Source organism: Artemia sp. Qi Xiang Cuo, chromosome 11, assembly GCF_049724085.1.
Source record: "Artemia sp. Qi Xiang Cuo chromosome 11, ASM4972408v1, whole genome shotgun sequence".
Lineage (NCBI taxonomy): Eukaryota > Metazoa > Arthropoda > Branchiopoda > Anostraca > Artemiidae > Artemia > Artemia sp. Qi Xiang Cuo.
Window position 1 is genome coordinate 26232832 of NC_142804.1, and position 22547 is coordinate 26255378.

Below are 22547 nucleotides of genomic sequence, written 5' to 3' on the forward strand. Positions count from 1 at the left end.
AAAGTAACTTTATAAAAGTCTATCGATATTGAGTTTTAATAGAAAATGGGAAAAAGAGCTCTCAGACAGAATAGGCAGTGGAGTATCTAAAGGAGGGTGGGGGGCCTGGGACCCCCAGAAATTACCCAGGATTATATTGTTTTGAAGAGCTTATTCTCTTACTGGAAGCAGTACTTACTGTAGCATATTTTGATATTATATTTGAAGACACTCACGGCAATAAAAAGTTATTACCTTTGAAGATCTTATTTTGCTTTTATGCATCTTTTAGATTCAATAAGAGCGAGGGATTGGATAGAATTTTTAAAAACCCTGTTTGAAAGGGACAAGAATGTTGCAATCGATGGGGAGGCAATTTTGAAGGCGATGGTCCTTTGCGGCTTGAGCCTCAACTCAGTTTGGTGGGCCCACTCATAAAATTAATAATACTAGGAGAAAGAAGGGGTCAGAAAATTCGTTTTTTAGAATAAATGGTAATGAAATTACTTCTTGAATGTTTCAAACTCACTTTAAAATGTTTGAAGTTGCGATATCCTAGCATACATTCAATTTTGTGTAGTGTATCCACAAATAAAGCAATAGTTTCAGCATTGCAAGATGTTTTGAAGATTTCTAAAACGCACGTAGGCAACTGATTTACCTCTTTTTTTATATTTTATATAATATTTTTCTTATTTTTTAAATATCTAGTTCACCTTGTTATTTTGAGTCTTACTCCCTAGCCCCATTCGGAACCCTCTAGTACAAAATTGGTCCGCTTTAACACTGAGCATCCAGTTAATGGCCAATATCGTTTATCGTTGCTACCAAATGTCAATAATTTGTCTCTTTCCCCTACAATTTTATCACAGACCGGGAAGAGATGAATATTTAGTGTTCACCAAAGAAACTGGAGATCAAATAGATCTGGAATATGGGTGGATTTTACAAAAGCATTTTACATGGAGGATGGGGAAATTCTGCCTCATTGGGGAATTGTTCATGGACTTGAAGCTAAAACTACCTAGAAAAAAACTTCTTGACACCATTTAACCAGTAAGTTTGGTATAATACTTTGGCTCAGAGAAGGATTGCTCAGTAACATTAACAGTTTTTGTCTGCTTACGCAGAGTTAATAGGATGGATGTTTTGGTCGCGACAGTCATTTCTCCATCAAAAGGTTTGACGGCGCAAGGGTGATATTTTCCGTAAGTATCCACTTGGATATATAGTTCACGGTAGTGTTTGATGATTACCAAGCAGCAATCTAATATGATCCCAAATGCACAGAACTTAGCTTTGACTGGCCCTGGGAAGAGACAGTGCTTGAACTACTTTTCCACGAAAATAGTCCATTTTTCTTAGAAAGTCTTATCCCTATTTGGGTTACTTAGAGGAGGCTTGTGCCCCAAGAAAGTTTGCTGCTCTCCAATTGTTTTCTTTACTATGATCTTACGAGGGCTGAAGCTTCAGGGACCTATTAATAATTTAATGGCCTTAATTAGCGTTTGCGTTTTTTTAAATGAAAACTATCCCATCCCACTTCTTATCAACGAATAATTTTCATCTCTTTAAGTTTCCATGAAATAACTTTCACATCTTTGTAACTTGGCAAACTCATGGAGTTGGCTTCTTTAATTGATTTATCTTTTATTATATGGTAGCTACTCTCGTGAGTTCTGTGAGGTGTAGCTCCACAATAATAGCAATAATAATTCAATGGCTGAAGCTCACAAGAACAATTCTACGGTTTGGCCTTATCTAAAAATCAGAAATCTTCTTAAATCTAAATTAGAATAAAAAATCTGAATTAGAGATTATATATTTAAAAAAACAACTAAAAAAACATTTGTTAAGATACAGCAAATAGTGCAGGCACCGGATGATAAAAATCAACAAAGAAAAATCAACAATGAGTAACAGATAAGAAAGCGAATAAGCTCTAAGATAAAAGTAATATATAATCCATTAAGCCACAAGAATACAAAGTTAGCAAATACGCTAAATTCAACTTACTATTCAATCCCAAAACCGACAATGGTAATGTACATGCTTTTTTTGTGTGCATACAAATTCGCATTTTAACAGAGCAACAACAGAAACGGGCATTGAAAAGGGGTTGACAAGCAGATCAACTTAATACTTCTTGAAACTATTTTTAGAGGTGGTCAATTATATAAAAGGTAAAATATAAGTCGCTTTAAGCCATGACACAACCGAAACGTACGCTTTTGCACAGTTTGGGTGAAATCACATCTGGATTCCCTCTGGGGACACCCTTGAAAAGGCTATACACCTACTGGCAAAAATAATCAGTTTTTATCTAACACCTGTTGTGTACCTATGTTTTCCATACCGCACCATAACAACACAATTACTAAAAAATTAAGCTTTAATGCTAATCAGAATTCCCCATTCCACCAATTTACTTCCCCTCAGCGAATTTCCAATTTATCAAACCAATTGCCGAATTTGCACTCAATTATTCCAGTAAACTACTGTTTGCTTTTACGTATTTTCAAGAAGCAAACTACAATGTACATTCAAATTCCCTATTTTGTTTTCTTTTTCATCCATTCATGATTTATCAGACCTAAAGGTGGCACCACAGCGTAAATACTTGCCTCACAACTAATTCCTTTTGAAAATTGATCAAGCATTGATCTCGATAATTTCGGAGACCACACTGCCTTTCCATGACGATAAATAAAAGTTCAAATAGGGATAAAATCCTTTTAATAGACAGTGATGATAGAAATTCACAAAAATACCAGATATTTCGGTCACATATACAGTGACCGTCATCAGTAGTAAAACTTTTACTACTGATGACGGTCACGGTATATGTGACCGAAATATCTGGTATTTTTGTGAATTTCTATCATCACTGTCTATTAAAAGGATTTTATCCCTATTTGAACTTTTATTTATCAGCATTGATCTCTTACTGGGGTTTTTCTCCATGCCCCCAGTTTTTCGACATGACAGTTGAATTTGATTCTCACCACTGTGTTATATTGATATTTTCTGTCACGCAATAGCAGGGAATAAATTGCACAATTTTATCTTCAAAATTTGTTTTTATGTAGTATAGGTTGCTAGCTAAAGTTTAGAATTCGTCCATAAAAGATGGAACTCTATTCTTTGCATTTAATAAACATCTCTTGATTTAGAGTGAAGTACCCAAGTTTGGGCATGGACAACTAATAGTAGATGGAATGCTTATGGACATCTAATCATAATTGAAATGCTTACAAATGTCGGCAGTGACAACGGAACTTTAATCATTACCATGATTTTTCGTCAAAGAGACCGTTATACATAAAGATGATTTGTTGCCTACTTGTTGAAAATTACATAATTCAATAACGACCATCTCTGAACTTCAGTAGCAGGTTTGCAAGCGCAAGAAGATTTTCTATCATAGACACTAACTAAAGACGTGAGAAAAAAAGGAGTATTTTTGTGAGAACCAGAACCCCACCATCATGACCTATCTAGTATTTCAAGTCTTAAATTGCATGTTTTCTTTGTGGCTTCTAAAACCCATAATTTTTGAAATATAATCACTGAAGACAGACCAAGCTCATGGGAACTGATAATATTCAATAAGAATTTTTGAAGCTCTACCCTGAGAAACTCGTAAATATATACCTCAAATCTGATAAAAGAATCTGAGAAAACTATTTACAGTATTTTCTCAATTTTTACTTTGCCAAAAAGAGACAATGGTGACTGTAATGACTTGACCCATGAGCCTGATCAGTCAGTCGACTAAGATCCTTTGATAACTTTTAAGATACTGCCTGAAACCTTTAATAAATTACGCCATAGAGGAATAAACGTAGGTGTTTTACATATAATGCATTCTTTTGTAATTGTTGGGATTTCTTTGTTTCTGCTGACAATTCAAAATAAATTAAAAAAAAAAGCTATTAAAAACGAAAGTTACTCGAGACCAAGTTTCTGGAAACAGTCCCTGCATTGGAGCGTAATGCGCATGGGATGAGGGAGGTTTTCAGTTTCAAATTGAAACAAGATATTTCTTCAGGATTATAGCCAAGAAATGCTTCCAGATAAATAGCACACTCGAACTGAAATAAAATTACCCCAAAACAAAGAAGAACTTTATTGTAAATTTTGTGGTGTGGAAAATCAAGTTAACAATTTTTTTTTTTAACAGTTTGCAATTTATCAATAGTTATTCTGCTTAATTGCGGTTCTGATGACATCTGTAGCAAAGTCAACGTCTTCTTTTGTTATGCACATTGGTGGTTTGATACGAAACACCTGAAAGACAAGCGTTAGTAATTTCTTGATCAAAAGTTGTATACTAGCTATTCTACTTTGACGTCCATTCCATGAGCATATCTATTGAACAAATGTTAGAAGAAATGGAAATTGACTAAGAAATATTTTCTCTCACGTTCGTTAATTTCATAGAAAGAGCATTAAGAACTAAGCAAATTTTTAGCACTCTCGGTATCCATCTCTGGGAGAGCGAGTTCCTTATAAAAAACGGAGCGACAAATAATGGCCGCTGAAGACCAGTACACCTTGAATACATCTAAAACCAGCCACAAACCAGAATATTCATTCCCTGACCTTTTGGTCTTCTTTGGATTAAAATTGATGTGTTATGGCACAAAACATCAGAAAACGGCAATTCGTTATAGCGTGACCTCTTCTGTTACTTAAAAAGGACATTAGGCATTGCAATTTCGACGTAAATAAGTCCTCCCACAATATTCTGCGGCCACTGCTTTGACACAATCAGGCAAAATTTGAATAGTGGTCAGAAATTAAATAATAAAAAAAAGTTTCTTCGACTGAAAGTAAGGAGTAGCATTAAAACAATGTCTGGAATTAGCTCAATTTCAATTCTTGAAATACTTTGATGGTTTGTTCACCTAGTTCGGCTGCTCTCTTTAAAATTAAAAAAAAAAAAATTCAGCCAGAAAGTTATTTGTTTACCCTAGGCCCACAAAAGAGGTTTATTCAGAATAGGTGTTGGTTTATTCATTTCTGACAGAACAATTTTGTTTAGACTTATCCGTCAACAACTATGGCAAAAATGATTGGTATAGTCAAATAGAGCACTGGATGGTGAACCAAATGAACTGATATTCGTTGGCTACCTCTTTATGAATCTTAACCATTTTACATCCCTCCCCCCCAAAAAAAAATCCTTTTTACAGATATTGAATTCAAAATATACGGCTCATGAAACTCAAAGATATCAGTAAAAGACGAAGTTTATACAAGATCATCAAAGTATTCTTGGAAAGGGGAAGGGCTGAGGGTAAATAGTTTAGAAGATTGATGCACGGGTTGAGGATTGCTGCCTAGAATACACATATGAGGAGGACCCATAAGAAAAACAGTAAAACAAACGTGAGGGGAGAAGGGTAGGAGATGGTGAATTTTAAATACAGCTTTTAAACTGATTGGCTATCTCAGAATTTTACATCACTAATATTATTGCCCTATTTCGCCAAAATTGTTGTTTTGTGCCAAATATTCTAAATAAATCACAATGATTAGAAAAAACACTCAATTCCAAAATTAACCACAAGAATCGATTGGCTGTCTTAGAAAATTAATTCTCTGGTCTTTTGCTCTTCTTCGGACTAAATGTTTTGTTTTACGCCGCAAAACGTCAGAAAACGGTACTTTTCTGAGGCGCGACTTCTTCTGTTGGGTACTAGACATTGCGATTTTCATTTAAACGAGTCCTCTCACAAAACTCTACGACCACTGCTTCGACACAATCACTGCAGGGGAAGAAACAGAAAAAGAAGACATGTCAGTGCTACCCATGGAAAAATTAGATTTTTCTTACAGTGTCGATTTTAATGGTGTATCTTTTAAGATTCGATTTGACGTAATTTACTAGTTTTCCCACTCTTTTACAAAATTCTCAGAAATAACTTTCAGCAATTACAAAATATTATTTGGTTAAATCTGAATAATAGTTATTATTTCTGATTCAGCGTTAATTGTAAACATTTCTTATTTGACAGTTTCTTGTAAAGAGTGCTTTGAAGATTTTGGTTACTATGGCGAGGTTCGCTTTTTACAAGGCTGTAGCTACTGCTGCAGTATCTTCAAAATACGTGTACTCAAACTCAATATTTGTCAGCACTTTCGTAGAATAGGCTCTAATTTGTAGCACTATTTGAAATACTTTGTCAGTTGCTGATGGGTTCTAAAAATAACTGTTTCTTTTATCAACAGAGGATCACCTGATTTAGTTTTTTGACTCATTATTCACAGTTTATTCAAAAGTTTTCGTAATAATCATAACATTTTTTTTCACAATTTTCCCCTGATGTTACAGCATAATTAATAGAACTAAATTTCATTTACTTAATTTTGAGAGCCAATACTTCACATCTTACTTTTAATGAACTTTATTTACTTTTACACCAAAGCCTATAAATACTGAAGTATTCAAACCATGAATGCTAGTAGGAAGGGACATGCAATGACTCCCTTACGTATGTCAACGTTCACGTCATACATTCTATCATTTAGAAGAATCTAGATATTTGAAACAAAACTACTGTTGTATATATATATATATATATATATATATATATATATATATATATATATATATATATATATATATATATATATATATATATATATATATATATATATATATATATATATATACATATATATATATATATATATATATATATATATATATATATATATATATATATATATATATATATATATATATATATATATATATATATATATATATATATATATATATATATATGTATATATGTATATATGTATATATTATATATATATATATATATATATATATATATATATATATATATATATATATATATATATATATATATATATATATATATATATATATATATATATATATATATATATACATTTATATAGCCTTATAATAGGACATTGTTGTCTCTCCCAGTAATGGTAATTCGATTCACCTATTCGTCTTTGCTCTTACGAACCAAATTGCATGTGCTTAGTAAAAGATAGGCTAGTCTAAGGAAATAAAACGAAAAGATACCAAAACCATTTTTACTTACATTTCCGAAAAAACCACCTTTGCCCAGCAAAACTCCCATGTCTTTACAAGTTTCCCAGATATTGACAAACTCTTGAGCCCCAAGGGGAGTGCGACTATTCCTATCAGAAACAAGCTCCATACCAATCATCAAACCTTTGCCGCGTACGTCTCCAATCAAATCTGGGAATTCATTTCGAAGTTCTTCCAATTTATTAAGAAAGTATGTTCCGACATTGTGACAATTAGCTTGACAATTATCTTCGTCTATAGCCTAAAGATAGAACTTACACAATAATTGATCTATAGGCAACTGAGTAGATTATTCAGACCACAGTTACAATAAAACAGGCAATTAACGATCGGGAAACTAACATTGGTATATTGTACTTAGAGAGCACAAATAATTACATTCAACCAGGGTAAGTCGGTGGTTAGTTAGACCTAAGCCCATTTCTTAAGGGTTCTAGATAATACTCAAGCTAGTTCCCTCAATGCTAGAATACACTCTAAAAGGAATTTGACTAAAAATAAACAGAATTTACGCATTTCAGCTAACTAAAATAAACTAATTATTTATACTAAAAAGTTATAAAATAATAAGAGAGAGACAGAAAGAGAGAGAGAGAGGAAAGGAGATAAACAAAAGTTTCTAGAAGACGGAAGAAAAAGAGTACGTAAATAGAAACTGGAGGAGACACAAAATAATTATATAAATTAAAACTTTGAAAAAAAACAAAATTTTCAGGATATTTCCCAAAAGTTCACCAAAAGAGTAGTTTAGACGTATGCTGGGTGGGGTGGAATTTTAAAAAAATGAGATAGAGCGTACCAGGGCCGAATTTAGTGTCTTGAAGTAGGATCTAAGTGGAAATTAAAAGGGACGTGACAAATAACTTAAATGGCAGTTTTATGCGATAAGAAAAGCTAAAATAAGATTGAATAGCTGAGGATAGAATTTTTTTTAAACCCGAAGTATCCTAATTTAATGGTACAATTTTAAATTATTATTATAATTTCATTATTATATTATGATGATGGGAAATATGATGATGGGTAATTTGGTAATATGATGATGGGAAATTATCATTCCATTTAACGGTGCAATCTCTTTATAATAATGAAGCTCAAACATTGGGATACAAACTAGAAAAGGAAAAGTTTTCAGCACAGCATGATTTTAAGGACGTAGGAGAGGAAGAAGAAGATATTTACTATTATTCTCTAATACGAGGAGAGTTGAAAAGATAAGGGACAACGAACGCATATTAAAGATCACACGAAACATCAGTAGAGAAAAGAATTTAATAGAATGTAAGATACCCGGTTGCCACGAAATAACAGAGCTTATTTATTGAAAAAATAAAAGGGGGGATCCATATATACTAAAAAAATAATTTAATTCAGGCATAATGGCATTACCAAATAACATAACATACTAGGAGGAAAATTTGACATACAGTACGGGCGACTGAAATAAATTACATCACTCTACCGACTGCTCAGAACCATATAAGCCGAGGTAATCCATTCACTCACTATGCAAGCAAAATCCAAACAGTTCATGGTAACAAACCGTAAGTAAGGAGCGACACCGCTCAATAGTAACTGAAACTTCAGAAAAAAATTATGATGATTAATACTTCAAAGTATTGACTTTTTATGATGATTTCAAATACATAAAATTCTTTAAGTTTAATGATACCTCTTAGAAGCTATGAGCCTGAGATAATTTGTCTCATTTTCAAAAAAGGGGGAAACACCCCAAAAAGTTAAGTGATCTTAAAGAAAGTCATATCATCAGATTCAGCGTATTGAAGCACTCTACTGTAGAGGTTTCAAATTCCCATTTAAAAATGTGGAATTTGTATTTTTTGCCATAAGAAAGGTAACGAATACGTGTTTATTTGTTTTCTTTTGTGGTTTTGATTTTCTCAGAGGTAATTATGTCAAAACAGCTGTCCTAAAAGATCGGGAGAGGGCTTACTCGGCCGGAAATTAAAAGTTCTAGAATTTCGTAGCATAATTTGAAAAACGGCTAAAAACTAAATTAAATGCAAGTTTATTCAACAGAAAGTAAGTGCCAACATTAAAAATTAGAACCAAAAGAAATTATTCTGTAAATGAGGGGGACTACCCTCCCTCATCCTTCACTTTACACTAAAGTTTGACCATTTGTCCCAATTCCTTAAGAAATACCCCTGAAACACATCGGCCGTAGAGTTTGAATGATTTTTTTGTTAAGAACTTTAAGACTTTTGCGTAGAGTGAGGATTGAGGATGGGGCAGCACCCCTTATGTATGGAATAATTTATACTCGTTTTAAGTTTTAACGTTGCTCCTTCCTTTCATTTAAAAAATTTCTTCTTTATTATTTAATAAAGGAGAGGAACCGGTATGAAAAATCTCAGGATTAAAAGGAAAAGAATTAACATGTCTGACAGGATCATTAACAGGATACTAACATATGGGGCAAAAACAGAAGGCTAAAGTTATGACCTTGTGAGACTCCAATCTTTATCGAGGATGGATGGGAACACCTCTATCAACAAATACACTCTGGGAGTAGCTACTAAAAAAGCTCTAAATCATTTGAGGGAATTACCATGTACAGGGAAAAGCTAAGATCTATTAAGAGGGGTTTTTGCCCTCAACTGTGGCAAAAGCTTTGAAAGCATTAAAAAGTGGAGCAAGCATTAAAATATGAACTAAGGAGGTGTGAAGTGGAGGCCATGGATAAAATTGCCGAGGATCTGAAAAATGCAGCTAGACGGCATAATAGTAAAATATTGTACTGGCACGTTAACAAATTAAGAGGGAATAGTCAATCCGGACTTGGCCCAGCTAAAGATGGGAATGGGGTCGCAATTAGCGATAAGGAAAAAAACTAAAGAGAGATGGGCCGAACATTTTGAGAATTTGCTTAACCGAGATAGAGTTGCAGGAAAAACTATAGAGGAAAATGAAAAAGTTTGTGATACCTTGGATGTGAAGGAAGATTTGTTTTGTGAGGAGGAATTAGCAACATTACTAAAAGGATTAAAGAATAATAAAGCTCCAGATGCTGATAGTGTGGTAAATGAGTTCCTAAAATATGGTGGCTCTGAGGTTAGAAATGTACTACTGAAGATATGAATATGATTTTTGAAAAAAGGGGAAGTACCTAGCGGTTTTAGGAAAATCATCATTGAACCACTGTATGAGAAAGGTGATAACATTGTGTGTGGTAATAATCGAGGCATTAGTCTGGTCTCTGTAGGTAGCAAATTACTTAGTAATATGATACTTTTTAGACTGAGAGATGCCGTAGACAAAGTTTTAAGAGAAGAGCAGTGCGGTTTTAGAAAAGGTAGAGGATGTATTGACCAAATTTTCACTGTTAGGCTAATAATTGAGAAGTGCCTGAGTTTTCAAACACCTTTGGTCCTCAGTTTTATCGATTATGAGCAAGCGTTCGATTCTGTTGATACAAAATCTTTAGTAAAGGTTTTATCCTTGTATGGTATACCACACAAATACATTAAAGTGATTAGTGCTATGTACGAGAATAACACTGCTGCGGTTAAGGTAGGCAATGAGGTTAGAAGCTGGTTTGGTATTAAATCAGGAGTTGAGCAGGGTTGTGTTCTATCCCCCTTTGTATGGATTATTTTGATGGACTTTGTTTTAAGGAACACAGGAAAGGCAATGGGAGACCACGGAATCAAATGGGGAGGAAAAAGTCTCCTGGGCTTGGATTATGCTGATGATTTAAGCATCAAAAATGAAAATGTGAGCAAAATGAATGAAGTTTTATAGGTTTTGCGAGTTCAGGGTGCTAGAATTGGTCTGAAAATTAATGTTAGGAAGACTAAGTCACTAAGGCTAGGAATAAGTGAAGATGAAAAGGTGACGTTGGGTAATGAAAAGAGTGATCAGGTGGCAGGTTCACTTACCTTGGTAGTATTATTAGTAAAGATGGTGGGAGCAGTGAAGATGTTAAATATAGAATAGCCAAGGCTCAGGGTGTTTTTTCACAGTTAAAAAAAAAGTCTGGAAGAATAGGAAGATAAGTCTGCAAACCAAGATTAGAATATTAGAAGCTACAGTGATGACAGTGGTCAAATATGGCTCTGAAGCATGGACGCTCCGAAAAGCGGATGAAGATTTGCTAGTTTTCCAGAGAAATTGCTTAAGGATTGTTCTGGGTACCCGGCTGACTGACCGTATTTCAAACAATAGGCTATACTAAAAATGGGGTTCAATACCGCTCTCTAGGGCTATAATAAAAGAAAGGTTGAGGTGGCTAGGGCACGTTGGGCGGATGAAGGATGACAGATTGCCGAAGATTGTTCTTTTCGGCCAACCATCTAGGATAAACGGAAAGCAGGTCGTCCCCGTCTGGGGTGGGAGGACGTCATAAAGAAAGATTTAAAGGAAATGGGAGCTTCGTGGGCGGGTGTAAAGAGGGAGGTTTTGAATAGATTGGGGTGGAGGAGTGTGCGTAGCTGTGTTGTCCTCAGGCGGCTTGGTCCTGCGGTGAGTTGTTAGTAGTATCAGTAGTAGTAGTAGATATTAAATTCCTCTGTACATGCCTGGATACACAATTCGTTTACCTATTTTACCATTAGAGCAACAAGTTTATCAATTGGAAGTATTCAGGAAGTTTAAAATCTTATTTATTTATCCTATACCTGTTATTTTGAGACCCTAGAAAAGCAACAACTTGAACTTAAAGGAATTCACAATTTCAGCCTCCCAAGAACTTCAACTTATAATTTGAAGGAATTCTAGAGAATAAATTTTCTTTTTGCTAGGTAGTAATCTCTCAACTACTGATAAAACACAAGCAACACTTAATCAACTGGTCAATAAAATATAAACAATAATCCAGTTAAGATGGTACATTAATATATAAATGAAATTGTTATCAAAAGAAAAAAACTATCTTACATCGAGTACAGCACTTCCAATGGCGGAAGCGACTGGGTTCCCACCAAAAGTATTAAAATGTATGGCCTGCGACAAAACAGCAGCAATTTTTGGAGTTGTTATGACAGCAGCCATAGGATAACCATTACCAATACCTGCAAGAAATTAAGGTTTAACATAAAATACCAAGAGAAAACGTTCAGTACAAAAGTCCTTTCGTTATATGCTAAAAGAAACATTTTTTTGAAGGACACGTTAACTAAGATCAATGGTGTTTGAGACAAACTTCGAATGAACTTGATTTTCACTTGGGATCCAAAATTTGTTATTTCTGTAACAAAACAGAAACATTAAGACTTTAAAACAAAATATCTGCAAACGGACAAATTTCCCTGTTTTTGAAAAATCTGCTAGTGCAAGTTCAACAGTAACGTAGAACCTATTTGAGCTATGACGCAAATTGCTAGCCTATGTATTTACCTGATATACAAAATCCATTGTTACTTTCTTGTAGGATCAAATCTTCATTAATAGACCACAAGTTTAACAATTAATCCATCGACATAATACGTGAGAAAAGGCAGAAAGCACTAACTAAGTACATTTTTGGTGATGAACTGAAAATTAAATTTTGACTTCCTTGGTATTTGATATTGAAGTAAACATTTGGAAGCACAGCACCTGGTAAATAATCCCTAAGTAAAATTTTAAACTTGTCACAACATATGATATGTGGAGGATTTCCTGCACACAATGATATCAGTTTTCTAATTCTACAGCCCTAAAACCAGCAGTACTGTTGGGGAAAAAAGCAACGTCTATGGAGTATTTTTTCTGCCAGTCTTTTATGCTGGAATGGTAGCCCCAGTCTCCATAAAAATTGACAATATTTCCTTTTTTAAATGCAAGAAGGAGATTGGCTTTGGAAATTCAACTTCTTAACCAAGCATCAGAGCAAGCATTTTTTCTGCTAATTTATTTTGTGTGAGGTGGGGAATATAGCAGGTCAAATTGTAATACATTATGCGTTTTTACAAAATAGACTTACTAATACATGTAAAAACACATTAGAGTTAGGGGGCTTCTTTTCTTGAGGTAGATGTAAATTCCAGATTTAAAGGTTTACTAAATTTCTTTTATCTAGACACTGATTATACAGGGATCCATCATATACTTTTTTTTATTGTTTCTTCAACGATAAAATTCAAAATTCTTCATATCCATTTCTTCGCCAAGCGGAAAAAAAATATGCCAGAGACATGCAAAACTTGATTCTAAACAAGGTTTTTGAATATGCTTCTTTTTTGCTTTTTATACACGCCATGGCCGATCAACACTATAGTAATACCTTACGGAAAAAACAAGACGAGATTTATTAATGATCTGTGTCCTTCGCTGATCTTAACGTCAATTTGATCTTAAAGTGCAATAATATCGGCAAACTGAAAATGTCGAGAACTTGGTTTAAAAAGACTATATTAACTATAACTCTCTGTCTCTTTCATCAAATTTAGTAAGCAGATAGTCAAACTGGTTTTTCGTGCCTCTATTTTTTCTGACTAAAAAAAAGAAAAGAAAAAAAAAACTATTTTGAATCTTCAATCCAATTGATCAGTAATAAAAATCACGCTTAAAAGCTCAACATAGACAATTTCACCAAATTACACATGAAGTGCTTTATTGGTTTTATAATGGAACACAAGTTCATTTGCACGATGAAGTACCTTGTAGCATTATATATCAGAATCAGAATAATCAGGAACATTTATTAACATAAAAGCTTTCGTAGTAAGTGTTTAAATCCCGACTAAATCGCGAGATTATTTACAAAGTGTACAAAGACACAAAAAAATTAATACACATATTGTAGACAGAAACATAAAAAGGCACAAACAAATTGCTGAAGCGATTAGTGCAACACTTGGGCTGGGCTAGCTTTGTTGCTTTTGATCTTGTAGTTACTTTTTTTGTCTGCATTGGGGGTAATATATTTCTGTGTTTATCACTTGTCAGAAGAAACTGGCCAAATTTACAGATAAGTTGAAAACGGCGATCGTGGAGTGACGGCAAATTTAGTAGAGACAGTGCTGATTCGTAATCGGTGTACTGATCAGACAGTATGGCCTTCACCGCTCTTTTCTGGACTGATTCGAGTACTTCGCTCATATAGGCAGTGTTCTGAACCTGTGGACCCCATACAGGGCACGCATACTCTAATATCGGGCAAATATATGTCAGGTAGGCTGTTTTCAATTGCGGCACTGAAAAACCAAATCTTCGCATCAGTAAAAGGGTACGCATGGCACAGTTCGCCTTTTTCACTACCCCTTGGACGTGGAGGCTAAACGAACAGTCAACGCTGAACGTAACACCGAGAATAACTGCCGACGATACACTTTGGTGGGGTGGAGGGGGGCACTGAAAATCCCTTTTGAGAGGGTTAGATCGAAGAATTTTGGTTTTTGTTTCGTTGATTTGGAGGCTGTTTTCAGAACACTGGTCTCTAAAGTTGTCGATAAATGATTCACTGAACTGGGGAACAGTTTGAGACTTCTCAATGAGGTATTTTAAGAGGGTGGAAAGGTGATCTACGAATTTGAACCGTTCGTCAAAATCGGCAAGGACGAAGTTGATCACTGCCAAGAACAACAAGGCAGCGGGTTTAGTGCATTGTGGGGCACCACACGTAAGCTCAGACCATTCCGAATCAGTATCCCCTGGGTAGAGACCATGTACACTCTGTAGTCGGTCGCGCAAGAAATCTATTATTAATAAGAGAACATGTCTGCAAGCTCCCATAACCTTCAGATTGTTTACGGCAGTATAATGGCGTATCAAGTCGAATGCTTTTCTATAGTCGGCTAGGAGGAGATCTACAATTGTGCCTCCTTGGTCAAGCCATTCAACAATAAGGTGACACAGACGCACATGATAAACAGTTGTACTGCTACCTTTCAAGCACCCGTATTGGTATGGATCAAGAGAGCCCTGGACTTGTGACATAAGTACACGATATATAAATGATTCCGCTACCTTAGAGAGGTTCGGAACTATCAAAATTGGGCGGAGTTGGTCGCAAGATTTCGGGTTTTTCACTTTTGGAATGACGCGCACATAAGCTCTCCTCCAAACACTGGGGAACACTTGTTCGTGAAAACACTGGTTAATAATAGAGCTGAGTGGCTTTGCGAGAAAGATGGAGAACTCGCGTAACAACTTTACAGGGAGTTCACCAGGGTAAGACGTACAGTTTACTTTCAGTTTCTGAAGTTCCTTAAAGACGGCATATTCAGATACTTCACATATCTCATCAGTCCCGGTGTTGGCAATGATACTCTCAATTTCTGAGTTTGTGATTGATGGGTATGTGGTGCATATGCCGGAGAAAAAATTGTTCACTTCAGTAGCTGATGTCAGTGTGCCGTCATCTTTGAGTAGTCTCAGGTCCTTTGGCGTTGATTTCCCTGCAAGGGTTTTGACCGAGGAGTGCCATTTGTGAGGGTCAGTGTGCAGTAATGGCGTTATTTTCTCTTTTAAATACTGTCTTTGGGCTAGTCTGTTTAACTTCACAATTCTGTTACGCAAACTGGCTGCAGCCGCTTGATCTCCAGCTTTGTGGAGACTACAGCGAGTTTTTATCATCTGCTTGAGTCCCGGGTGATCCATGGTTTGTCAGTTTCACAAACCGTAATAACTTTTATTGAACAAAAATCGTGGAACCTTTCCAACAGAAGGCTGTTCAGCTTGCTGACTTTGACATTAATGTCGGCCTCTGCACAAATGTCCTCAAAATCGTAAGTACCAATCCTGCGACCGAATTGAGCTATTGAAGACCTTGTGATGGGCCGAATATTGCTTTGGTGGCTAGCACACCGCAAGATCTGCAGACGCTTTTGAGTCTTATAGAGGAATATTTGCAGATGAAAAAACTAAGGCTGAATCCAGTGGCGCCAATTCACGAAAATGTAGGGGGGGGCAAGGATTTTTTTTCGATTTTTTTATTAAGATGCAAAAAAAAGAACAACATTGAGCAAACATACCTAAAACAGGGAGGAGCGGCGAGGTCGCTGCTTGGAAAAATCGTCGACTAATCTATCCAAATCCAGTTTCTTTACCTCCTCTTTTTCAACGGCCATTATCATGAGATCACTGAGTCTGTCGCTTCCCGTCGTCGATCGCAGATAGTCTTTCACACGCCCTAATGCCGAGAAGAATCATTCATTACTGGCAGTGGTCACAGGGAAAGTAGCAACTAGCTTCATCAGTTTTAGCACTGCAGAATAGGCAACTGGGGGGTCGGATAAGATTTTGATAGCTCGAAGAAGATCCATTTTTGAAATATCACCTTTTGACAGCTGCAGCTTTGCAAGAGAAAGCTGGGATTCTATGGCATGGTCATCGACACCGAGAATCACTTGATAATGACACATAACTCTTTCCACTTTCGGAAGTTCGAGAAAATTGGAACTATTGCAATTTGATTGGCAAAAAATTGGCATTTCCTATCAGTGTAACTGCGTCATTTTGGTACTGATGACTGCAATAGTGACCATATCGAAGCTGTAACTTGGCCTTTAGCTTTTCGTCGCCTTTAGACAATTCCTCCATCAATTCAACCAAATTACCCCGGTTTGCAGATGTTTCTGATTCGTCATGACCCCTCAAAGCAAGACCCTGGGGGCCAAGAAAGCAAATAGCGCGAAAAATGTACTTCACATGATCTCTATTTTCCTGAACCTCTTGAAATCTGGATTGAATTAAGGCATTCGCTATAGATTTCGACGTATCAGTACTCATTATCTTAAATTCCGTCCATGCTAACATACAATGCCTATGTCTTTCAGAGCCATCATGTTGCCTTAACAGAGCAGAACTGTCGTTCCACTTGCAAAATTCTGACTCAATGAAAGTCCTTTTTCCAGCAGTTTCTCCAGTTCTTAGAGTCCCCATAGAAAAATGGCGGCAAGCAAAACAAAACACGAAATTCAAGTTTTTTGAGTATTCAATCCATTCATAAGTCTTATAGTAATGTGCACTGAATTTCCTTCCGTTAGAAATGGAAGCCGGATATCTCTCAAGAATAGGTTGAGCTGGTTTGTCGTGACGCGTCCTAGAGATATCTGAGAGAGTTTCTTGACTGCTACTGGAACCCGCAAGGGGTTCAGCGATTCAGACCGAACTTTCATGTTGATCTGAGCCATTTATTGTTCCGCTTGTTTCAGAAATCCTGTCACAGGTGGGGAAAATTATCTCAACTAACCCGAGACTTTGGGCGCTGACACTATTGCCAGTTTCTTGCACTAAAGTTTCTTCATTTTTCTTCCGCATTTTCACCGAAAAAATTTCCAAAGTTTGTTGTCGCTTTTTACTCATAGTTAAACGAGTAGTAGACAAGGACTCCACTCAGACACGGCAAGAGAAGAACTGAAGAAACACGTAGAAACTCACTTAGAAAATCACTCCCATACTCCACGGTGAAACTTTCCCGCTTAGAAACCCCATAAACCAATCACTTAAATTTCCCGTTCATGACAGTCCCATACACTCCACTGGGACTAGTCATCCCATAAACTATTCAACAACGTCAAGAATCTGCTGACCAAAACCCCCTTGAAACCCTAGAACACATTTCCTTTCCCAGCTACTAAAAAAGGCAATATACAAAACTCATATTTTACAACGAATTCTTCACAAGAACAATAACGAAACGGGTACTGACCACATGAAGCTTATTTTTGAATGAACCCTCCTCGGAAATAAAATAGTGTAGACGCGCTCGCTCTTAGACATTTCAAAACAAGATTATATAATTAGGGCACCAGTTTGTTGGTCGTATTTTTTGGACCAGTTGCTGGTTTAATATAGCACATAGCTAAAATAGAAAATAGCTGTGAAATATAAATAAGAAGGTAATTTTCAAAGTCTAGGGGGGCCATGGCCCCCCCCTGCCCCCCCCCTAATTGGCGCCTCTGGCTGAATGTTGAAAAGAGTGAAGTTGTTATTTTAAAAAAAAGGAAAACAAGTGGCGAAGATAATTATAAATTTAAATTTAATAGTAAGGAACTTAAAGTAAGTAAAATAATAAAATATTTGGGATTTGTTTTATCGGAAAATGGAAGTTTAAAGAGTCATGTTGATGAACTAATTAATAGAGGTAAAGTGGCCATGTTTGCAATTTTTAGAAATCCGACGATAATGGGAATTAAAAACCTAAAAATGCATAAAAGAGTATTTAATACCAAAATTTTACCAGTATTAGAATATGGAGCCGAGATTTGGGGCAGAGAAGTGGCACAGAAGTTGGAATCCCTCCAGCTCCAGTATTATAAAAGACTGTTTGGATTACATCAGACAACTCATTCACAGGTTCTGAAAGGTGATATGGGCCTGTTTTCGTTAAAACTACGTAGGTCTATTTTGATGCTTAGATTTTGGTTGAAGATCATTAGGTGTAATGAAGATAGACTAGTAAGTGCTGCTAATTATCAGATGTTGAGCTATGGTTCGAAAACGTCGTGGCCATCCCAAATTAGGTCATTACTAGAAAAAGTGGGAATGGCTTACTTATGGAATGACGGTCTTGGTTCCCCTGATCTACCAACAAATTTAGTAAGCCAGGTACGATTTATCTTAGAGGATTAAGAAATTCAGTATTGGCAACTGCTACATTGAATCATTATAATCAGGTTAAACCTAGTTTTGGAGAGGAAATTTATTTTAAATTCAATTTACCGGCTATGATTTTATGTCGATGGATTCAGCTTAGGGCGAATTGCCTTCCAATCCAGAGCAGGCAAAAGGTGTTTGACAGGGGGATAGTACATCCTGATGGTCGGTATGTGTGTCCTCTTTGTAGGGATGAGGACGAAGATTTGGACCATTTTCTCCGAAAGTGCCCGGTGCTCTATGATTTAAGGGAAAATTACTTACATGGGATTGTTTTGCTGCTTCCTAAAATCTTACAAAGTAGTAATCCAACAACAATATTTCGTATTGGTGCGTACATAGAGAAGGGATTAGAAAGAAGGAAATGTTTTTACAATTAATTATTAATAATTATATGGAATTCAAGTTATTTTTTTGATAATTTCCCAGAAGGTATTTTTCGCTATGTTTCATGTTAATGTGTTTTGTAATTTGCTCTGTTGTAATTTTTCTATTTTTCATAATTTTTGTGTGTATATGGCTCTTGGGCTTTTGAAATACACGATCTATCTATCTATCTATACCTAGTGAGACCAGGCTGTGCTACCTAGTAAGACCAGGCAAATTATCAAGTTAATGCATTGATAATTACCACACTCATTCTTATCACCTTTCTTATAATTAGAGTTTAATTAGAGTGGTTTAATTAGAGTTTTCCTAGAATCGCTAGGTACTTCCCTTTTTCAAAAATCATTTCATAATCATCAGTAACTTATTTCTAACCTCAGAGCCACCATATTTAAAAAACTCATTTACCACAGTATCAGCCCCTTGGGCCATATTATTTTTTAATATATTTAGAACTGTCGCTAATTCTTCCTCAAAAAAGAATCTTCTTCAAACACACAAGATATCACAAAATTTTATCACTTTCCTCTATATCTTTTCCTGCAACTCTATCTCGGTTTAGCACATTCTCAAATGTTCGGCCAATCTCTCCTTAACTCTTTCCTTATCAATAATTGTGGCCCTGCTCCTTAATTTAACTGAGACTAGTCCGGATTGACTGCTCCCTCTCAATTTATTAACATGCCAGTACAATATTTTAGTACAATGCCGTCTAGCTGCATCTTCCAGATCCTCGGCACTTGTATCCCTAGCCTCCACTTCACACCCTCTTAGTTCATTTTCATATGATCTATCACTCAGATAATTCTTGTACGAACCCCTTCTTTTTATTAAACATAAAGCTTTTTTCACTAATATTCCTAGCTGCGTTCTAATTTTCTTCCCTAAGACACCATCAGCAACTTCACAAATTGTTGTCCTAGAATTATTCTATCTATCTTCTACAGTGTAAAATTTTAAACTCTTCACTTTATGATCCAACTGTTCCTGGACAGTTTCTTTCAAATGCTCATCCTGGATTCTACAGAAATCATCTCTTCCCAGGATGAAGCTACCCTTCTGAAACTTCAGCTTTGAAATAACCCCCAGACGCTACTAGATAAAAATGATCTATGTAAATTTAAAGTTGATTAGAATTTAGCAAAAAAACGAAAGTTTATCGTGAAAAGTAAAGAGCAAATTTAGGGCTTGCTTGCAAAAATGAGCAGAAAATAGCTTGTATAAAATTTCATATCTAAGACAAGTAGAAATTCTTATGAAAGAAGAAATAAAACTTACAAAATAACAGAAACAACAATGAAGAATGAACAGTGAGGAATTAAGAAATCCTGAACTATTGAGTCCCCCTGGAACGAATATCACTATATATGCAACAGTCTGTTAGCTTTTATTTGTTCTTTCAGTCATCTTAGTCATTTTAACAATTTTTTCTCTCTTTTTTTTGATGTTTTGACAAACAAACACACTGCTCGAAATAAAAATTGTTTTCAGTAGAGCGCAAATAACACTTTGGCCTTTTGATGGCTTAGAACCATTAGCCCTATTCTTGTCTGTGGTAATTTATCTATGTTTTTAAGTTTGACTTAACTATTTATTGGAGTTTCGATTCTCTTTGGGTCTCATTTATTCATTGTTAGTGATTTCTGTTCGTATAGGTTTGAGTTATCATTTGACTTCATTTCTTCTCTTCCTGGGTTTAAAGTAGCTCCTTTACTTTTTTTGACAAACCTCTTTTTCGATTTTTTTTAAAATTTAGTATGGTAAGTAATCAAATAATTATAATAATTAATATAACAGTTAACTTATTTTTTGGTCTAAAATGCAGTATATTTTCATCAATTTTCTTGCTTTTAACTCCGTTCCTTTTAAATATTAAATAAAAAAAAGTTTTTTAAACTGAAAATAAGGAGCGACATTAAAACTTAAAACGAACAGAAATTATTCCGTATATGAAAGGGGCTGTCCCCTCCTCAACGCCTCGCTCTTTGCGCTAAAGTTTTTTATTGTTTTAAAAAATAAAGTTGTGAGACAGAGTCAAACTTTAGCGTAAAGAGCGAGGCGTTGATGAGGGGACAGCCCCTTTCATATACGGAATAATTTCTGTTCGTTTTAAGTTTTAATGTCGCTCCTTACTTTCAGTTTAAAAAACTTGTTTTTTTTTTATTTAATTTTTGAAAGTTTTTGAATAAATGCAGGTTTTGATCTTGGCTCACCGTAAATGAATAATTAAACAAAATTTTCATATTAATTTACTTTTATTTAGTTAAATGGCTTTCTCGAAACTTGTTTAATTTTATTTACGAACGTTTTTATTAGTAATAAATATACGTAACTTACAAATTAACTTACGTAACGAACTTCTATATTCATATATTTTTAATATGTTTATTAGGGGGTTCGCCCCCTAGTCAATACCTTGCTCTTTAAGCGAAAGTTCGAATTTTGTTCCAATTCTTTAAAAATGACCGCTTAATCACAAAGGCCGTTAATTAGAATAAATAGCTCTTATGAAAGTACTAAAAAATCTTTGGCTTAAAGAGGGAGGTATTGACTACAGGGTGAACCCAATCATATATGTAATATTTTCTGTTCGTTTAAAGTTTCGATGTTGCTGTTGTTGCAGTTGAAATACTTGTTTTTTTTATATTAAATTTCTGATCTTTTTTTATTTAATGCTGGGAAGTCCGGTGTCCCCTTCATAGCAATGTACCTTCCCCCATGAAAATTTCCTTCCTGGAAAGATCCTCCCACATAACCCCCGACCCACCCACCCCCCCCCCCACTACCAGGAAAAATCCCCCCTGAAAATGTCTGTATACTTCCAAATAACCAATAGTATATGTTAACATTAGGTAAAGTTCATAACTTTCAGTCATCCTCCCGGGAGCTTCGGGGGATTAAGTCATCCTAAAAGACATAATTATAATATTTTCGAACATGCTGAACAAAATGGCTATCTCAAAATTTTGATCAGGTGACTTTGGGGAAAAATGAGTGTGGGGGGGGGCCTAGTTGCCCTCCATTTCTTTTGCCACTTAAAAAGGGCACTAGAACTTTTAATTTCCATTCCAATGAGCCCTCCTACGATATTCTAGGACAACTGGGTCGATACGATCACTCCTGGAAAAAAAACAAACAAACAAATAAACACGCACCCGTGATCTTTCTTTTGGCAAAAAATGCAAAATTCCACATTTTTGTAGAGGGGAGTTTGAAACCTCTACAGTGGGGTTCTCTGATACGCGGAATATGATGGTGTGATTTTTATTAAGGTTCTATAACTCTTAGGGGGTCTTTCCCTCTTTTTTCGAAAATTAGCCAAATTTTCTCAGGCGCCTAACTTTTGATGGATAAGATTAAACTTGATGAAACTTTTATATGTGAAATCAACATTAAAATCTGATTCTTTTGTTGTGTCTATTTGTATCAAAATACCGTTTTCTAGAGTTTCGGTTACCATTGAGCCGGGTCGCACCTTACTTACAGTTCGTTACCACGAACTGTTTGATTACCACGAACTGTTTGATATAGAATA

At 35.4% G+C, this 22547-nt stretch overlaps 1 protein-coding gene across 1 annotated transcript in view; it reads right to left on the reverse strand.

Moving 5' to 3' along the window:
• Nucleotides 1–2855: 2855 nt before the first annotated feature.
• Nucleotides 2856–22547, reverse strand: part of LOC148946808 (alanine--glyoxylate aminotransferase 2, mitochondrial) — a 105365-nt gene continuing 85673 nt past the window's right edge. The window contains exons 10-12 of the mRNA XM_089096613.1: nucleotides 11981–12114; nucleotides 7071–7322; nucleotides 2856–4269 (exon numbers count right to left, since the gene is read on the reverse strand). Of these exons, the coding sequence (XP_088952739.1) occupies nucleotides 4174–4269; nucleotides 7071–7322; nucleotides 11981–12114 (482 nt within the window). The 3' untranslated portion in view covers nucleotides 2856–4173. The remainder of the gene's footprint in view (nucleotides 4270–7070; nucleotides 7323–11980; nucleotides 12115–22547) is intronic.